Here is a 15296-nt window from a genome sequence, read left to right on the forward strand (position 1 = left end):
AAAGCCACTCCCCTCGCGCAGCCGCGGCGCGTTTCCACGGCTCCGCCGGCGCCCCGTCCACGGAGGATAGGCCTGCGCACGCGCAACCCGCTGGCCTCTCGCGAGGCCGGCCGGAAGGGAACGCACTGCAGCCGGGAGAACGTCCGTGGACTACACTTCCCGAAAGGCCGCGCGAGCCGTTGCCCCCGGCGGCCAAGCGAACCTCCGTGGACTACATTTCCCGACAGGCCGCGCGAACCGTTGCGAGCGGCCGCGGACTACGTTACCCGTCAGGCCGCGCGGGCCGTGGCCAGCGGCTGCCGGGCGAGGGGCCGCGGACTCTGCTTCCCGGCGCGCCGCGCGAGGCGCCGGGGCTGCCGGCCGAGGGCGGGCCGACGCGGGCAGCCCGGACGTGAGGCATGAGCGGCGCCCTCCGCCGGCCCGCTCGCGTCCTGCCGCCTCCCCGAGCGAGGGTCGCGCGGCGCGGGGCCTAGCGCGGCGGCCGCCATGGAGGTGAGCGGGCCCGAGGACGACCCGTTCCTGGCGCAGCTGCACCGGGTGCAGTGCCCCGTGTGCCAGCAGACCATGCCCGCCGCGCACATCAACTCGCACCTAGACCGCTGCCTGCTGCTGCACCCGGCGGGCCACGCGGAGCCCGCGCCGCCCCGCGCCAAGCGGCGCCGGCCGTCCGAGAGCTCCGCGCTCAAGCAGCCGGCCACGCCGACGGCGGCCGAGAGCAGCGAGGGCGAGGCCGAGGAGCCGGACGACGGCGGCGAGACCGAGAGCCGAGAGAGCTACGACGCGCCGCCCACGCCCAGCGGCGCGCGGCTCATCCCCGACTTCCCGGTGGCGCGGCCCGGTAGCCCCGGCGGGAAGGGCGCGGGGCAGCGGCCGGCTGCGGCGGCGGGCAGCGCGTCCCCGCGGAGCTGGGACGAGGCGGAGGCGCCGGAGGAGGAGGAGGCGGCGGGCGACGCAGATGGCGAGGACGACGCGGGCCGCTGGGACGCGGACGCCGCCGCCACCTTCGAGGCCCCGGGGGGCCGCCCGCACGCCCGGGTCCCCGCGGCCGAGGAAGTGCGGCAGCTGCTGCAGGGGAAGCCGCTGGCCGACACGATGCGGCCCGACGCGCTGCAGGACTTCGTGGGGCAGGGCCGCGCCGTGGGGCCCGAGACGCTGCTGCGCTCGCTGCTCGAGGCCAACGAGGTGCCCTCGCTCATCCTGTGGGGGCCGCCGGGCTGCGGCAAGGTGAGCGCGTCCGCCCGCCCCGCAGCGCCCCCGGGCCGCAGGCGCGTTCTCCGGGCGTTAACAGGGTGAAGGTGTCTGAATGCGGGGGGTGCGCGGGAATCGGGGGACGCCCGTGGCGGGCCGCCCAGAGCCGTGGTCCATCCTGTTCCGGGGGCGGGTGGAGTCAGGTGTGCAGCCAGCAGCCGGGAATTGTAGAATTTCTGTTGTGCTGCTTCCGGCTCCTTGTAGCCGTTGGTTTTTTCAGCAGACGGGTGTTCGTTAAAACTTGAGACTGTGCTCGCTTAACAGGACTGACAGGAGAACTCCTTGCCCCTGCGAGCCGCCTTCATCTGCCGTTTCCATAACTGTCCTTAGGATGGCTTATCCTTTAAAGAAGCAACATCGGTGCATTTTGGTGGCCAGTGTTTTCTTAGGGGCGGGCACAAGCCCAGAGGAGGGCACTTAGGATGTTGGGGTCTAGAGAACACGTCACTGGAAAAGCGCTGGGGAGCCTGGGAAGGAGCCCTAAGGAGACAGGAGCTAGACGGAAAAAAGAGAAAGCGAGGAGGTGCTGAAATACATATTTTCCTGTCTTCAGGGAAAGGGAGGAGAGGAGCACGAGGGAGCGAAAAGCAAAGCCCAGGACGAGGCACGAAGGGGCTCAGAGCTGTGAGCGGGCCCAGAGCCCTCAGCGCACAAGGGCTTTTACGGATTTCCTCCAGTTGTTCTTTCCAGCTTCGTCTCCCACAGCTTAATCGCATCTCCGTTTATTCCAGTTCCTAGAGTGCGTCCTGCTCGTGGTGTGCCTTCTTGTTTGCACTGGAGCTTCTGAAGCCAGGAACAATCGGAGTTGACCCAGGAAGCATGGCAGCACGCGGTAGCATTCTTAGTGATTCCCTAGAGCTCTTAAGACGGTCAGAACAGCTAATCAGGTGGCGGGCGTAGAGGCAGATGGCAAGAAAAACGCCCCTGCGGAGGGGCGCTCAGAGCGCATGCCTGGCAGGAGAGCCAGTGGGCCGAACCGTTCAGAGTAGTGGTTGGTCCCCGGTCACAGCGAGGCAGATGTGGCCTGTGGCCGGGCTTGCAGAGGAGCAGCCGCAGTGCATGATGGTGCTGTGCGACTTCAGAAAACAGAACGCCCCCTTCCCACTCGTTCAGGAGCACATTTGTCCCTCGTGACACGGTCTTCCGTTTTTCTTTACCTCCGTCCTTAACTGCTATACTTCACTGCTGACAGTAATAATAAAGTTAATAACAGCGTGTGTGTGTTTATCAAGTACCCACTAAATGCCAGGCGCCGGGCGTCGCTTCCCGGGAAGCGCTGACAGGGTCGCGGTGCTGCTGTTCCGTCTCTGTCCTCAGTGGACAGTCCCACGGGGCGGGGGTCGCCCTGAGCGCCGGGGGTCATCACTGGGCTCTCAGTTCAAGGGCTGGCTCTCCTCTTCTGAGCTGCCCTGCGGAGCTTTCGGATGTGGCCCCGCCAGCCCCGTGGGTCTGCGCCTCAGCCGTCCGTGGTGCTGTGTCCTTGGCTGGGAGAGGTCACGGCTGTCGCCAGGCTCTGCCGCCTCAAGGTGGCCGCTCCTTCCGGGGGTTCCAGAGATCTTAGCGTCCCCAGGAAGGCATCAGATGGGGTTAGACACCAAGGAGAGGAGATCAGGATCGGCGAACTTTCAGCTGCTTTCCTGTTTTCTTTGTAACATTCTTTTCCACTTGGAAGCGCGCTGCGCGGTTTCCGAGCGTATCTGCTGCCGAGCGCGCCTCAGGCCGCGGGTGAACGCTGCCGCGGCAGCCTAGGTGCGCGTCCCTCCATCTCACCAGCTTCCACGCTCTGCCCTCTGTCGCAGACCACGCTGGCCCACATCATAGCTAACAACAGCAAGAAACACAGCGTGAGGTTCGTGACGTTGTCGGCGACCAGCGCCAAGACAACCGACGTGCGCGACGTCATCAAACAAGCTCAGAACGAGAAGCGCTTTTTCAAGAGGAAAACCATCCTTTTTATTGACGAGATTCATCGGTTCAATAAGTCCCAGCAGGTATGTTCACTTCTTTTTACTTTCTTGTGGTCCTTGTGAATGCTGACTTGAGTGTAAAGCCCGTGAGGTCACTGCATAAATGCTCGGGGCTGGGGGTGATGATAATTCTCCGTCCGCAGAAGCCTAGACCCTCAACCCTTCTCCTTTGCCTGTGTCCCTTCACTTTTTCTTAGCGTTTTTTTTTTTTGGTGACCAGAAAATGCTTCCTCTATCTGATAAATGAAATTGTTGGTATACTTCTGAGCTATACATATCAGAAACACCACTTTGGGTCAAGCTTCCAATTTTCGTAAGTGTTTAAACGTCAGGACTCACGGTGAGTCTAAGTTCCTAACCTAATCCTGAGCGCAGAATTAGGAAAAGGAAGGAACAGCCGACTTACCCAGGATCCTGCAGGGTGTCGACGGGGGTCAATTTCTTTTGTTTTCCTCCACGATCAGGACACGTTCCTTCCTCACGTGGAGTGTGGAACCATCACGCTGATTGGGGCGACCACGGAGAACCCCTCCTTCCAGGTCAACGCTGCTCTTCTGAGCCGCTGCCGGGTTATCGTTCTCGAGAAGCTTCCGGTGGAGGCTGTGGTGACTGTCTTGATGCGGGCGATCAACTCCCTGGGGATCCACGTCCTGGACTCCAGCCGCCCTGCCGACCCTCTGGGCCACGGCAGCAACAGCGGCTCTGAGTAAGTGACTCCGGCTCCGGCAGGGCCCTGGGGTGACACCTCCCGGAGAATCCCCGGCTGGGGCTGGAGGGGCGGGGTGGAGAAATGTCCTCCTAGGAGAGGCGGGAATGGAGGAGGGAAGTGCTGGGTTACAGACAGGCAGACAGGTGTGGCTTTGTCTCTGCAACGGGCTCCTGGCTTTTCACATGCGCATTAGAGCCCATTGCGGGCTCATCTGTAGTTCTTCCGGCTTTAACTGCTTAGCCCCTTGCTTTAGTTCTTGGGTGTTTGCTTTTGTGCTGACAGATTGGGGTCTTTTCCTAGCACACTTCTTTTTTAAGGCTTGGAAGACCGACCATGAGAAGCCTTATTGATTATTTTCTTCACAGGATAGACTTACCTTATGAATCTTTTGAAGTTTATGCTCAGATCCCAATTTCCTGTTCTTGCAGTTTTTTTTCTTTTTAAGACACTAAGAATTAGTATAAATATTACCATAAAACTCCTTAAATCTTTTTAGGATGACGTTTGAGCACTCTAGAAGTCAAACTCAGTTCCGTGAAAGTAAAGAAATTTTAGCTGAAAATGATGCCTTAAAGGCTGCCCCTTTTCTCCTGGTGATCTCCTTCTGTACTGTGAGAGCTGTGCGACGCACGGGGTGTGTATCATGGATGACTGGCTGGGTTACCTGGGGCAGAGGTTTTACCTTCTTTGTATTAGGGCGCATTCCTCAGCCGCCCCGGGGTCCCGCGTCAGCAGCCATAGCGCTGGGGGCCGATGCCCATCTGCCTGGGGCTGGCGCCTGCACCCTCACCTCCACTGCTCTGGGGCTGCTCCTCTGTGACGATTAAAGCACAAGACCGAATTTCAGGCTCGGGGCGTGGGTTTCAGCTGCCCCTCCCCGTGTGTCCGGCCTCCGCCGCTCGCTGACCCCATCAGCACCCAGGCTGCGTGGCTTTAGGGTAGAGCCGAGGCGGGACCGCCACCCACGGTGGGAGCTCCAGGAGGGGCCTCTGCGTGCGGGGCGTGCGCCGGGGTCTGCAGGGCTGCTGCCCGCTCTGTGCGTCCAGTCCAGCTTTCCTCCAAGCAGCACGTCCACTGCAGACTCGCGGAACCGAGTGATAAAGGGAAATTGAGAGGGAAACAATCCTGACTTTTGTGTGTGTGTTTTTTGTGCATGTACTGGCTGTCGTTATGTGTCTGCAACTTTCTGTGCCATGTTTGTGTGTATCTAGGGTCATTTATTTATTTTATTCACGGGATGACTGTCAGGTTATCCCCTCCCCATCACGGCCATGCCGTAGTTTAAGTGAAACGAGGACCAGAGCAGCAGGCAGGGTGCAGACGATCAGGGGTCTACTCGTTAGCAGTTCTGACAAGAAGTTAAGTTGGGAGACATCATAGGTCATTGGCTCAGGAGGCTGAGACGCAAAAAGGCCGAGTCATGTGCCCCAGATTACACAGCTTGAATGATGGAGCTGGATTTTGAAAGCGTGCTTCTAACCCAGTTGGAAGAAGGAACCTGAAGTTCAAGGAGTTACTTAGTACCTCCTTGGTACTGAGTGAAAGTGCTACTGGTGAGTATTAACATTCTAACCTTTCTCTGTGCTGCTTCGTGTCCAGGCAGACTGTATTAATTTGTAAAGGATTAGGAACCAAAGGCTTCCATGTGTAATTTAGCAGTTGTGTCTTTTGACCAGATCTGCACATCACACTTACCATGGATATAGTTTGAAAAGGCATGTGCCCGGGGTCAGGCCCTGGAGGCTGTGGAGTCAGTAAATCTGTGCTGAGATCCACACACCTGGATTTTAGGAAAGTTCTCTGTAACGTGACACACGTCGCTCTTGTCACCCTGACCGTGGAGTGTTCCTTTTCCTTAGAGAGTCACAGAGCATTGTTTTGTCATTCAGGGAGCGGGTAACTGAGCCACGTATGTGCTTCTGCATGAAATAACAGGCGTTTTTTCACTTACTTCACTCCTCCTGCAGCTTAGACATCCAGCTGTAGAATCCTCCAGGTCGCAGGAAAACAAGGTGCACAAAGATGCAGGCCTTGGAAGGAAAGGGGGAAGGATGGCGCTGGCCTTGCCGCCCGCGCCCAGGTTCCGGCTCAGACCCCATGCTGCTCTCCAGCTAGAGGACGAGGCTGTCACTTCCTTCCTCTCTGGGTCTCATTACTTTGGAATGTGATCTTTCCCAGTGCACTTAAACCATTTTTTCCCTTATTATGGCACCGTTTTTTGAATCACATTATAACGATATAGTTTATGGTCTACTGCTTATTTCTCTGTGGGATGCTGTGCAATTTCAGGCAATCTACCCAAGGTAGATTGTGCCTTCTTTAATTCTTTTATGACTTTGGAAAGTTACTTCCAAATGAAAAACATTGTAGAAGTGTACGCTTCCGTTTTACAATAGCCTTAAACTCTCGAGCCGGAGCACGATCCCCGTGATCTGTGCAGTAGTGGCTGTTTGTTGAGGGGTTTTGCCAAAGGCGGTGCACGCGTCCCTGCCTCTGTTCTCGCGTGACCCTCCTCCGTTCCCTCTCCTGAGGTCTCAAGGTGTTCTGGCGCATTTATTCCTCTTCAGAAGCTGGCTGGAGTCGGCGGGGGTTGGGACGGACTGGTGGCAGCAGGGACCTCTGGCCGTCTGGAGTCGGCGGGGGTTGGGATGGACTGGCGGCGGTAGGGACCTCTGGCCGTCCTGTGCGGCTTTCTTGGCAGCCGGTTCCCATCAGAGACTCGGCGCGTGACTGTCCCAAGTGGCACCTTGGTTAGTGGAGCCCAGGTGCTGACAGATTCATTTGTGTTTACAAAGACTCATTTTGGGCGGGGCTGAAATTGGGGTGTGGCTCACATGGAAGAGGGGCTGTGGCGCACTGGCGGCCGGGGGGGTGCCCTCCCGTCCCCTGACTCCAGACCTGATGGACAGGGTGACAGTGGAACAGTGTGGACCTTGGTTAAGAGTCTAAACAGCGAAGGAAGGATTTCCTTTTCCACTCACGTAAAACTCGTCCCCGTTTTTAAAGGCTAGCTCACAGTCTGCTAGTCGGCTTCTCTCATAGTTAGCGAGGCCCGTGCGGAGGTGTGGAAACGCGGGAGCAGCGGGAGGGCCGGGGTGTGAGGCCACCCGTCTGCCTGTTCTCTGCCCCAAAGCACTTCATGCCTCTCGGTGCATCCGGTGGACAGTCACACAGGCGGGAGGTGCGTGCACCAGAGCCCTGACCTGAAGGTGGCAGAGCAACAGGGGACTTTACCCCTTTGTTGCTGGTGTTTACATTTTTTATAATCCCATTTGGTAAACAAGTAATATTCAGAGTTCTGAGTAGCTTGCTTGTATTTCAAAATAATAATTTTTTTAGTAAGATTGTAAGCGCTATATGGTATGGCCCCAATTTTGTTTTAAAAACGAGACTGGATATTTATAGGATAGAAATTCACAAGGTGTTCAGAAGGCTCTCTCTGCCACCCGGTGTGTCCGGAGCTGCAGGTCACACCACCCAGGTCCAGCGAGGTTGACAGAGACGTGGGTGGACGGCCCATAGAGCAGATCCAGCAAATGACCTGGTAGCTGTCATTCTCTAGGTGGTACGGATAAGGGGTTTTTATGGCTTTGGTTTTTTTGTACTTTCCATGTGTCACCATGTTTAAAAATACATGTTTCACTCTGAGATTGTGGGAAGATTGAAGTTAGTCCGTTCGTTGTGCAGATGTGGAGTGCACATTCATAAAGAATGAAACATGATTTCCGTCCTCGCGGCCCGGCGGTGGCGGGGGTGGAGAGACGGCATGTCACCACCAAATGGCCCGGCTCCAGGTGACGCTCGCTCAGGGCTGCGGCTCGATCCCTTTCCTCCTGCAGATGGCCCTGCGGGCTCTTTGTTGCTAGGAAGCCTTCCAAGGAGATGGAATGCGTTGCTTTTATTAGTTCTGAAATGAGATGTTCAGGCCGTTTGGGTCTCCCTGCCCCCCCCAAACACACACAGATGCATATACACACACGTACACATACGTGTATACAGGTAGACACGTATATACACGCACACATGCATACACACATGCACACATGTATACACACACACAGATGATGTGCCGTCACTGAGCCCCGACTGCCCTCCCTCTCAGGCATACCTGGGCTGCCACACCCCCTCTGGTGTGGGCCTGTGCCACACATTCTCTTTAGTGTGGGTTGTCTAGTTTTTTCCAAATCATCAAAAATCTGCTTCAGGGCTTCCCTGGTGGCGCAGTGGTTGAGAGTCCGCCTGCCGATGCAGGGGACGTGGGTTCGTGCCCCGGTCCGGGAAGATCCCACATGCCGTGGAGCAGCTGGGCCCGTGAGCCGTGGCCGCTGAGCCTGCGCGTCCGGAGCCTGTGCTCCGCAACGGGAGAGGCCGCGACAGTGAGAGGCCCGCGTACTGCAAAAAAAAAAAAAAAAAATCTGCTTCAGGAGCGGGCCGTCAGCTTTACAAAGAGCCAGTGAGGTGGCCTTGGTGTGTGTGGTGAGTGTCAGATGAGGAAGGGAAGAGGGGGCCCTGCAGGCGGTTCGCACGGCTCTGGGGCCCAGGCAGCTGTGAGGGGTCCTGGGAGAGTCACTCACAGCGCAGCTAACCCCTGGGGTGGGAGGCGTTCCCCGGAAGGCTTGGCTTTGGTGAGGGGGCAGGGGCTCGGGGTCGTCAGGGAGTGAGGTGCAGACCGGGGTCGTTCAGGCTGTTCACCAGAGCGAGGGGGGGTGGGTGTGTGGTCAGGACCTCTGCATGGACCTCGTAGACAAGCTGGGCCCCTCTTGTGGCCACCTCCCGCTCCCCGCCTTGGCCCAGCCCAGCGGCTGCCTCGGAGCAGCTGATGAAGGCTGCGGGCGACACGGGCGAGCCGTCGCTGTGGACGGTTACGTTTGCTTTGCACGCGCAGCGGACACCTAGCCGGGAAGAGTGACCCCTCTAGGCAACATCGTGTGTGACTAGACTGGGAGTAGGAAAAGTAGTTCAGTTAGAGTCGAAAAGGAGTCGTGGTTAGACCTCCTTTACGAAGGTCCGCGTGTGCTTAGTACCCCCGTGGCAGCATATGCCCCAGGCCTAAATCCCAGAGCCCTGCTTCTGGGTCCTGCTGTGCCCAGAGGGGCTGGGGACCTGGTGGGTCGTTTGTAAAATAAGGAACACGTGTAGGCCTATGTAGTTGTCACTCAGTATCTGCGGGGGAACGGTTCCAGGGCCCCTGCCCCAGCAGATACCAAAATCCGAGGGTGGCGGATGCTCAGGTCCCTTCCGCAAGATGGCGTAGTGTTTGCATAGGGCCTGAGCACATCCATATACTTCAGATCATCTCTAGAGGACTTGTGATACCTAACGCAATGTAAGTGACACGTAGACTGTTGTAAATAGTTGTTGATATGCAGCAGATTCAAGCTGTGCCTTTTGGAACCATCTGGAATCTCCCCCTGACGTTTTCCATCCAAGGCTGTTGAATCCGTGGATGTGGAACCCACGGATGCAGAGGGCAGAGCGTCCAGTGAAATCACCTCGCGACTGCAGGGCGAGGCAGTTCTCAGTCTTGATGCCAACCCGTGTGACACCGTGGACCCGCTTTAACACAGTGGTTTGGGATCCAGGGCAGAGGCTTGAACCTCGGGTGCCTCGTTAGTGGCCTTGCAGGGACAAAAGGTCACAGAGTGCTGTGGGGTGAGCGTGTCCCCCACGTGTGACGCGCTCTCGGTGGTGTTGCAGGCCCTCCGTGTTCATAGAGGACAAGGCAGTGGACACACTGGCCCGCCTGAGCGACGGGGACGCGCGGGCCGGACTGAACGGGCTGCAGCTGGCGGTGCTGGCCAGGCTGAGCGCCAGGAAGGCGTTCGGGAAGAAGAGCGGGCAGAGCTACCCTCCCAGCCGCGTGCTGGTCACCGAGAGCGACGTGAAGGAAGGCCTCCAGCGCTCTCACATCCTGTACGACCGAGCAGGTGAGTGACCGCCCGAGCTGTGCGGCCCCCGGGCAGCTCCGTGTTGGTCATAGAGGCACCTCCCGCCCAGAGCCCCGTGTCGCAAACCTGCTTCCCGGTTCCTCGGGTGCACAGCAGGGCGGCCCTGAGAGCGGGTGAAACTGCGGGAAGTCGGGTGCGCCTCTAATTTCAGAAGCTCAGTTCAGTTAGAGTTAGCTAAGTGAGTTAGAATCCTTAATTCTTAGAGTCTTCACGCAAAATTAAGTTTACATAGAACTTGGTGCTTTCATTTCATAATAGCTTTTTAAAAAATTAAAGTTGACGTGTGTATTTATCTGTTTTCATAGAACCGTATTTACAGGTACCAAATGTGATCCCGGCTCTTTTTAAATTCCTGACCTGGCAATATTAAATGTCGTAAGCACAGCCCGTTTGTGTCTTTTTATAAAAGACGCGGGTGCTGAAGAGAGTCTCCTGCAGGGGAGGCTGTAGGGTAGACCTGGGTCTGTGTGATTCTCGGCAGTCACACGGCAGGAACCGGAGTAGCCTTCTACACCTTTGAGAGGAAGCTGATGGCTCGAGTTGTCACTGCGTGCCGTGTCTGCAGTGCTTCCAGATGCTTCTTGGTGATGGAAGCTCCTTCAGCTGTCCGGGGCGGGGCATGGGGGAAGCTTGGCAATGACTGGTTCCGGGCATGGCCTCCTGATGAGGCCACCAAGCGGGCCATGTGGCCTCTGGGAAGCGCCTCGGCCGACTGGGGGCACTCGGGACATGCTGGAGGCCTGTCATGGCCGCTCCCGTCTCCGTCCCGATGCAGCCCAGGCATCTCAGCCCCCAGCACTTTGTGCCCCGAAGTGGTATGAATGCTCAGAAAATCTGGACAGTAAGCCATTCTGGGTGTAGAGCATTGCTTCGCTTTGGCCAGGTGCAAGGATTGGCGATGTGAATGAAATGTAAAATTTCCAGAGGTAGAAATGCACCCACGTGCTGGACTCCCGTTGTTTCTGGAGGCTCTGGTCTTCCTCCTTTGTGGTTGTACTAAGGTGATACTTCATTCTGACGGGACCCGGTGGAACTGCTCTCATGTGTCATCAGACTGTCAGCTAAAAACCAGAGAGCTGCCATCTAACGTAACGGTAGCTAACGTGGAAGTTTGTCTTTTAGTTTTCAAAACCTTAGGCAGTTAGGTAACTATTAATGTTACCCCAGTTTACAGACGGCAAAGCCTGAGTTCACAAAGCAAGTGCTAAAACTCATCCTCAAATCCAAGTCTGACAGATCCTGAGGACAGGACCTTCCCCCGTGTCGGCGCTGCCTGCACGCCAGCCCGCCCCACGGTCACCAGCCTCACCCCTGCAGCACATACCTACGCACGTGCACGCACACACGCACGCGCGCTGTCAGACACATCCCAGCCGGGGGTTCCTGTTTCTCGGGGTCACGTTCCATCACGGGGAGCCACGCACAACGGGGACCCCCGTTCTCCACAGCTCTCTGCTGCCCGCCTGGGCCAGGCCTTGAGAACCTGCACATTCTAGAAGCCTTCCCCTTCGTGCCGCCCCCGCTGTCACATCCCCACCCACAGTGGGTCGGCAGACACAAATACACTTCAGAACCTAGAGAATCATCCTCTCACAGGCTTTGTTCCATAAATACGGATAATAGCGGCCTCGCCCTGGAACCTGCTCGCTGGTACTCTTGGCCTTTTTTGTAACTCTGCTGAGACAAAGACCGCCACCCCCAGGATTTTAATTATTTCTTTTCATGTCATCTAGCATATATGGGATTTGGTAGCTAGCTCCGATATTTCTGTGTCAGAGTGAAGAGATTTCCAAATGAGAACAGGTTCTCTGCCCTGCGTTGAGGTTGAGGTTCTACACAGATAGTGTGGAATTCTAGGCTATAAAGTGGTGTATGGTAAAAGCAGAAATAGAAGCTAGCGTAGAACGTCCAACTCACACACGTGCCTACAGCGCTTGCCCTGTGCCTGGCGGCCGTTATGAATACAGCCCCGTGAGCTAGCTGGTGTTGCACCCATTCTGCAGGTGAGGGACCAAGACACAGACGGGGTCAGACTTGCCCACGGTCACGTGGCCGGTGTGCTTGGCATTTAAACCCAGGCCGCCTGGCTCCAGAGCCCGTGGCCTCGACCGTGTTACCTTCATCGTGGACCTAGTAGAAGTGTGAGACCCGAGGACCTCTGCAGCGGGGGAGAATCGGGGCCGCCTCCTCGCTCACAGTCGGCGAGGCGGGCGGAGGAGAGCTGTCCTGCGTGCTCCATGTCTGCGGTGGGCCGGGCCCGCACTGCCGGGCCTCGCGCCCACATCCAGGCTCAGCGTCCCACACCGGTCACCGGGCAGCTTGAGCGCGGCTGTCCCACCTCGCTCTCCTCAGGCCTTCCTGGGCCCCGCGCTAGTTCAGGCTTCCTTGAAGTCAGCCGAGTGAGAGCAGCGCGTGGCTCGGATGGCATGTGGGCGCGGACCCCACGTCCCGCCACGGCTGAGCGGTGCTCTCTGGTGTCCAGGAGAGGAGCATTACAACTGCATTTCCGCGCTGCACAAGTCCATGCGGGGCTCGGACCCGAGCGCCTCCCTCTACTGGCTGGGGCGCATGCTGGAGGGGGGCGAGGACCCGCTGTACGTGGCCCGGCGGCTCGTGAGATTTGCCAGCGAGGACGTGGGTGAGTGACGGGGGGCCTGGGCCCAGCGGTGCTGCTGCCTTTCGGCCTGGGAATCCCTTGGCTCCGTGTGGGGCAGGTGGGGAGGGGGAGAGTCAGTGTGAGCACAGCCGCTTATTCCCGGGGGGCGGGGGGTGTGCTCGGGGTGTTTGTCTCCCAGAGTCACCATTTTCTGCTTCCTCTGCGGAATGGACCACGCAGGAGGACAGGCCCCCTCGTTTCATCTGCACTTTGCTGCGTGTCACAGATAGTGCGTTTTTTACGAAGTGAAGGTTTGTGGCATCCCTGCGTCAGGTGGGTCTGGCAGCACCCTTTTTCCCACAGCAGCTGCTCCCGTGGCGTCTCTGCCACACTTCGGTAATTCTCGTGGTATTTCACACTTCTTCACCTCCGTTATATTTTTGTCATGGAGATGTGTGACAAGTCATCTTTGATGCCGCTACTGCAGAAAGATTGGCTCACTGAAGCTTCAGATGATGGTTAGCATTTTTTTAGCAATAAAGTATTTTTAGACATAATGCCGTTGGTGACGGTAGCATGTAAACGTAACCTTTATGTGCACTGGGAAACCAAAAATTTCATGCGACGTGCTTTATTGCGGTATTCACTTTATTGCAGTGGTCTGGAACCAAACCCACAGTCTCTCTGAGGTGCCTGTGTTGAAATAAAAGAAACATTTTAAATTTGCTTTGCGGTCAGGTGTTCTGGTTCCATCAGACAGCTCCTGAGAAAGAGATGGAAGATTCTGGACACTATTTAAAGAAAACGACCAGAAAGCTCTACCTTGCTTTGGTTTAGTAAATGTTCTGCTTTTAATGTGTCCGTCCTTGTGGCTGTCTTCACGGCCTCGGCTCCTTATGTGGGTTGTACGTAGTCTCCTGTTTTTCCTACTAGCTGTAGAGTTTTTATCCATGAGGAGACAATTCTTGACGCTGCACAGTACCCACTCAGTAAATGTCTCCAGTACGCTAGTGAGATCAGATTTTGCCAAGTGGATTCTTTTGGTCAAAGTCTGCAGGCAGTGATGGGTCAGGATGGGGGTGTGCGTTACGACTTACACGTGCCTTTGTCTCTGTGTGTGTGGCAGGTCTGGCCGACCCTTCTGCATTAACACAAGCAGTCGCCGCCTACCAAGGCTGTCACTTTATAGGCATGCCCGAGTGCGAGGTAAGGGAACCCGCTCCGTTCTTTGCAGATCGGTCCCTTGCTCTCACGCTGTGTCCCTTCGTGGTCCCTCACCGTGGGTGCCTGGGACACTGAAGAAGCTGCTTGGCTTTCTCACTCGCATCTTAGAAGCTTAAGACTCTAGAGAGGGGACTTCGGGTGTCAGCAGGGTCATGTGTTCAAACTGGGGGAGTCCTGAGTGCCGAGGATGTGCCCGGGGTTTCCTGGGGACAGAAGTGTCAGAGGGGCCAAACAGGAAATCTCCGCAGGTTCACCCACAAACAGGGCTGCTTCTGCTTAGCTCTATATATTCGGGTTTCAAGAAAAATTTCATGTAATAAAATGTTCCTTCAGTTTAAAAAAAAAAGAAAAGAAAACCAGTGGTCTGGTTCAGCCTCTCGTCTCAAGCAGGAATGTCTTCTTTCTGTCCTAGGTGATCCAGACTGTGGGCAAAGCGGGGGAGTAAAAGCCTGGGGGCGGGGATGGGGCGGGGATGGGGCGGGGGGTCTTCTCAGAACTAACCAGGGGCGGCGCCTCTGTGACAGTGGTGCCCTCTCGCCCAGGTGCTCCTGGCCCAGTGCGTCGTCTATTTGGCCCGAGCCCCGAAGTCGATCGAGGTGTACAGCGCCTACAACAACGTCAAGGCCTGCCTGCGGAGCCACCAGGGGCCCCTGCCCCCCGTCCCCCTGCACCTGCGCAACGCGCCCACCAGGCTCATGAAGGATCTAGGCTACGGCCAGGGCTACAAGTACACCCCCGTGTACAGCGAGCCCGCAGACCAGGACTACCTGCCCGAAGAACTGAGGGGCGTGGATTTCTTTAAGCAGCGGCGGTGCTGACTCGGAGGCTGGGCCAGGGAGGGGAGGCCCTGGATCGCCGGTGGGTGGCCTGGCGGGCGTTACAACAGGCCGACCTTTCGTGCCAGAGGTGTAAGCGTTCCTGGAGGGGGGGAGCTTCCTTCAGCCGAACGTGTGGCGTCGAAATTGTGTTCGTTTGCACCCTGTGCGACATTATGCTCATGAAACGGTCTGGCAGCTTTGTGCAATTAATTAACGTTAGGAGGGATTATCTATTTTGTCATAGTATTTAAGTCATAATGTCATTTCAGAATTCAGTTCTGTAGGGTTTTTTTCTTTTAAAAAATGTATATTCTGGGTAGTTTCAATTGGCAAAGAAATGTAATTGTGATTTAATACTGCATAGTGTTTTGGGTATTTTTTTTATATGCAAAGGTCTTATGAGCCAATAAAACTATTTCAAAGTACTTCAGTTTTTGCCTGTTTTTCCACCTGGGATCCAAGGTGCCAGCATCTGTCACCATCACAGTTTGGTAGGTAAACGCTGTGTGAAAGAAACATTTTCATAGGTGACGTTGGAAAGTTTGGAAGTCCGTGTATCTTTCGAAAATTAACTTCTAACCATTTTGAAGGATTGTAAATGGCTTCTGAAAGGATCAGCAGCCTCCCGGCCCGGGCCTCCCCACTTCTCCAGACTCTTGAAGCCCCGTGTTTCTAAATGATATATCCGGTTTTGCCTCAGTGTTTGCTAAAGCTAAATATGCCCCCGCACGCGCACACACACACACACACACAACACACACACACACATCACACACACACACACAC

General features: G+C 56.4%; 1 protein-coding gene across 4 annotated transcripts; it reads left to right on the forward strand.

The window, feature by feature from the left end:
* The first annotated feature begins 270 nt into the window (after positions 1 to 270).
* Positions 271 to 14935, forward strand: WRNIP1 (WRN helicase interacting protein 1). Of its 4 annotated transcripts, none has more exons than XM_027128229.1 (7): positions 273 to 1224; positions 3048 to 3239; positions 3680 to 3921; positions 9622 to 9851; positions 12355 to 12510; positions 13595 to 13674; positions 14105 to 14226. In XM_027128229.1, the coding sequence occupies exons 1-7, from the start codon at positions 487 to 489 to the stop codon at positions 14135 to 14137; spliced, it is 1671 nt and encodes a 556-aa protein (XP_026984030.1). In that variant the 5' UTR covers positions 273 to 486; the 3' UTR covers positions 14138 to 14226. The 4 variants fall into 4 exon arrangements, with proteins under 4 accessions (XP_026984031.1, XP_026984030.1, XP_026984028.1 ...); XM_027128227.1 differs by having other exon boundaries at positions 276 to 1224; positions 14217 to 14935; XM_027128228.1 differs by lacking the exon at positions 14105 to 14226 and adding an exon at positions 14235 to 14935 and having other exon boundaries at positions 277 to 1224.
* Positions 14936 to 15296: the final 361 nt, after the last annotated feature.

This window comes from Aethalodelphis obliquidens, unplaced genomic scaffold (assembly GCF_003676395.1).
Source record: "Aethalodelphis obliquidens isolate GAN/ISIS:26980383/991018 unplaced genomic scaffold, ASM367639v1 scaffold34, whole genome shotgun sequence".
In the NCBI taxonomy this organism is placed as follows: Eukaryota; Metazoa; Chordata; class Mammalia; order Artiodactyla; family Delphinidae; genus Aethalodelphis; species Aethalodelphis obliquidens.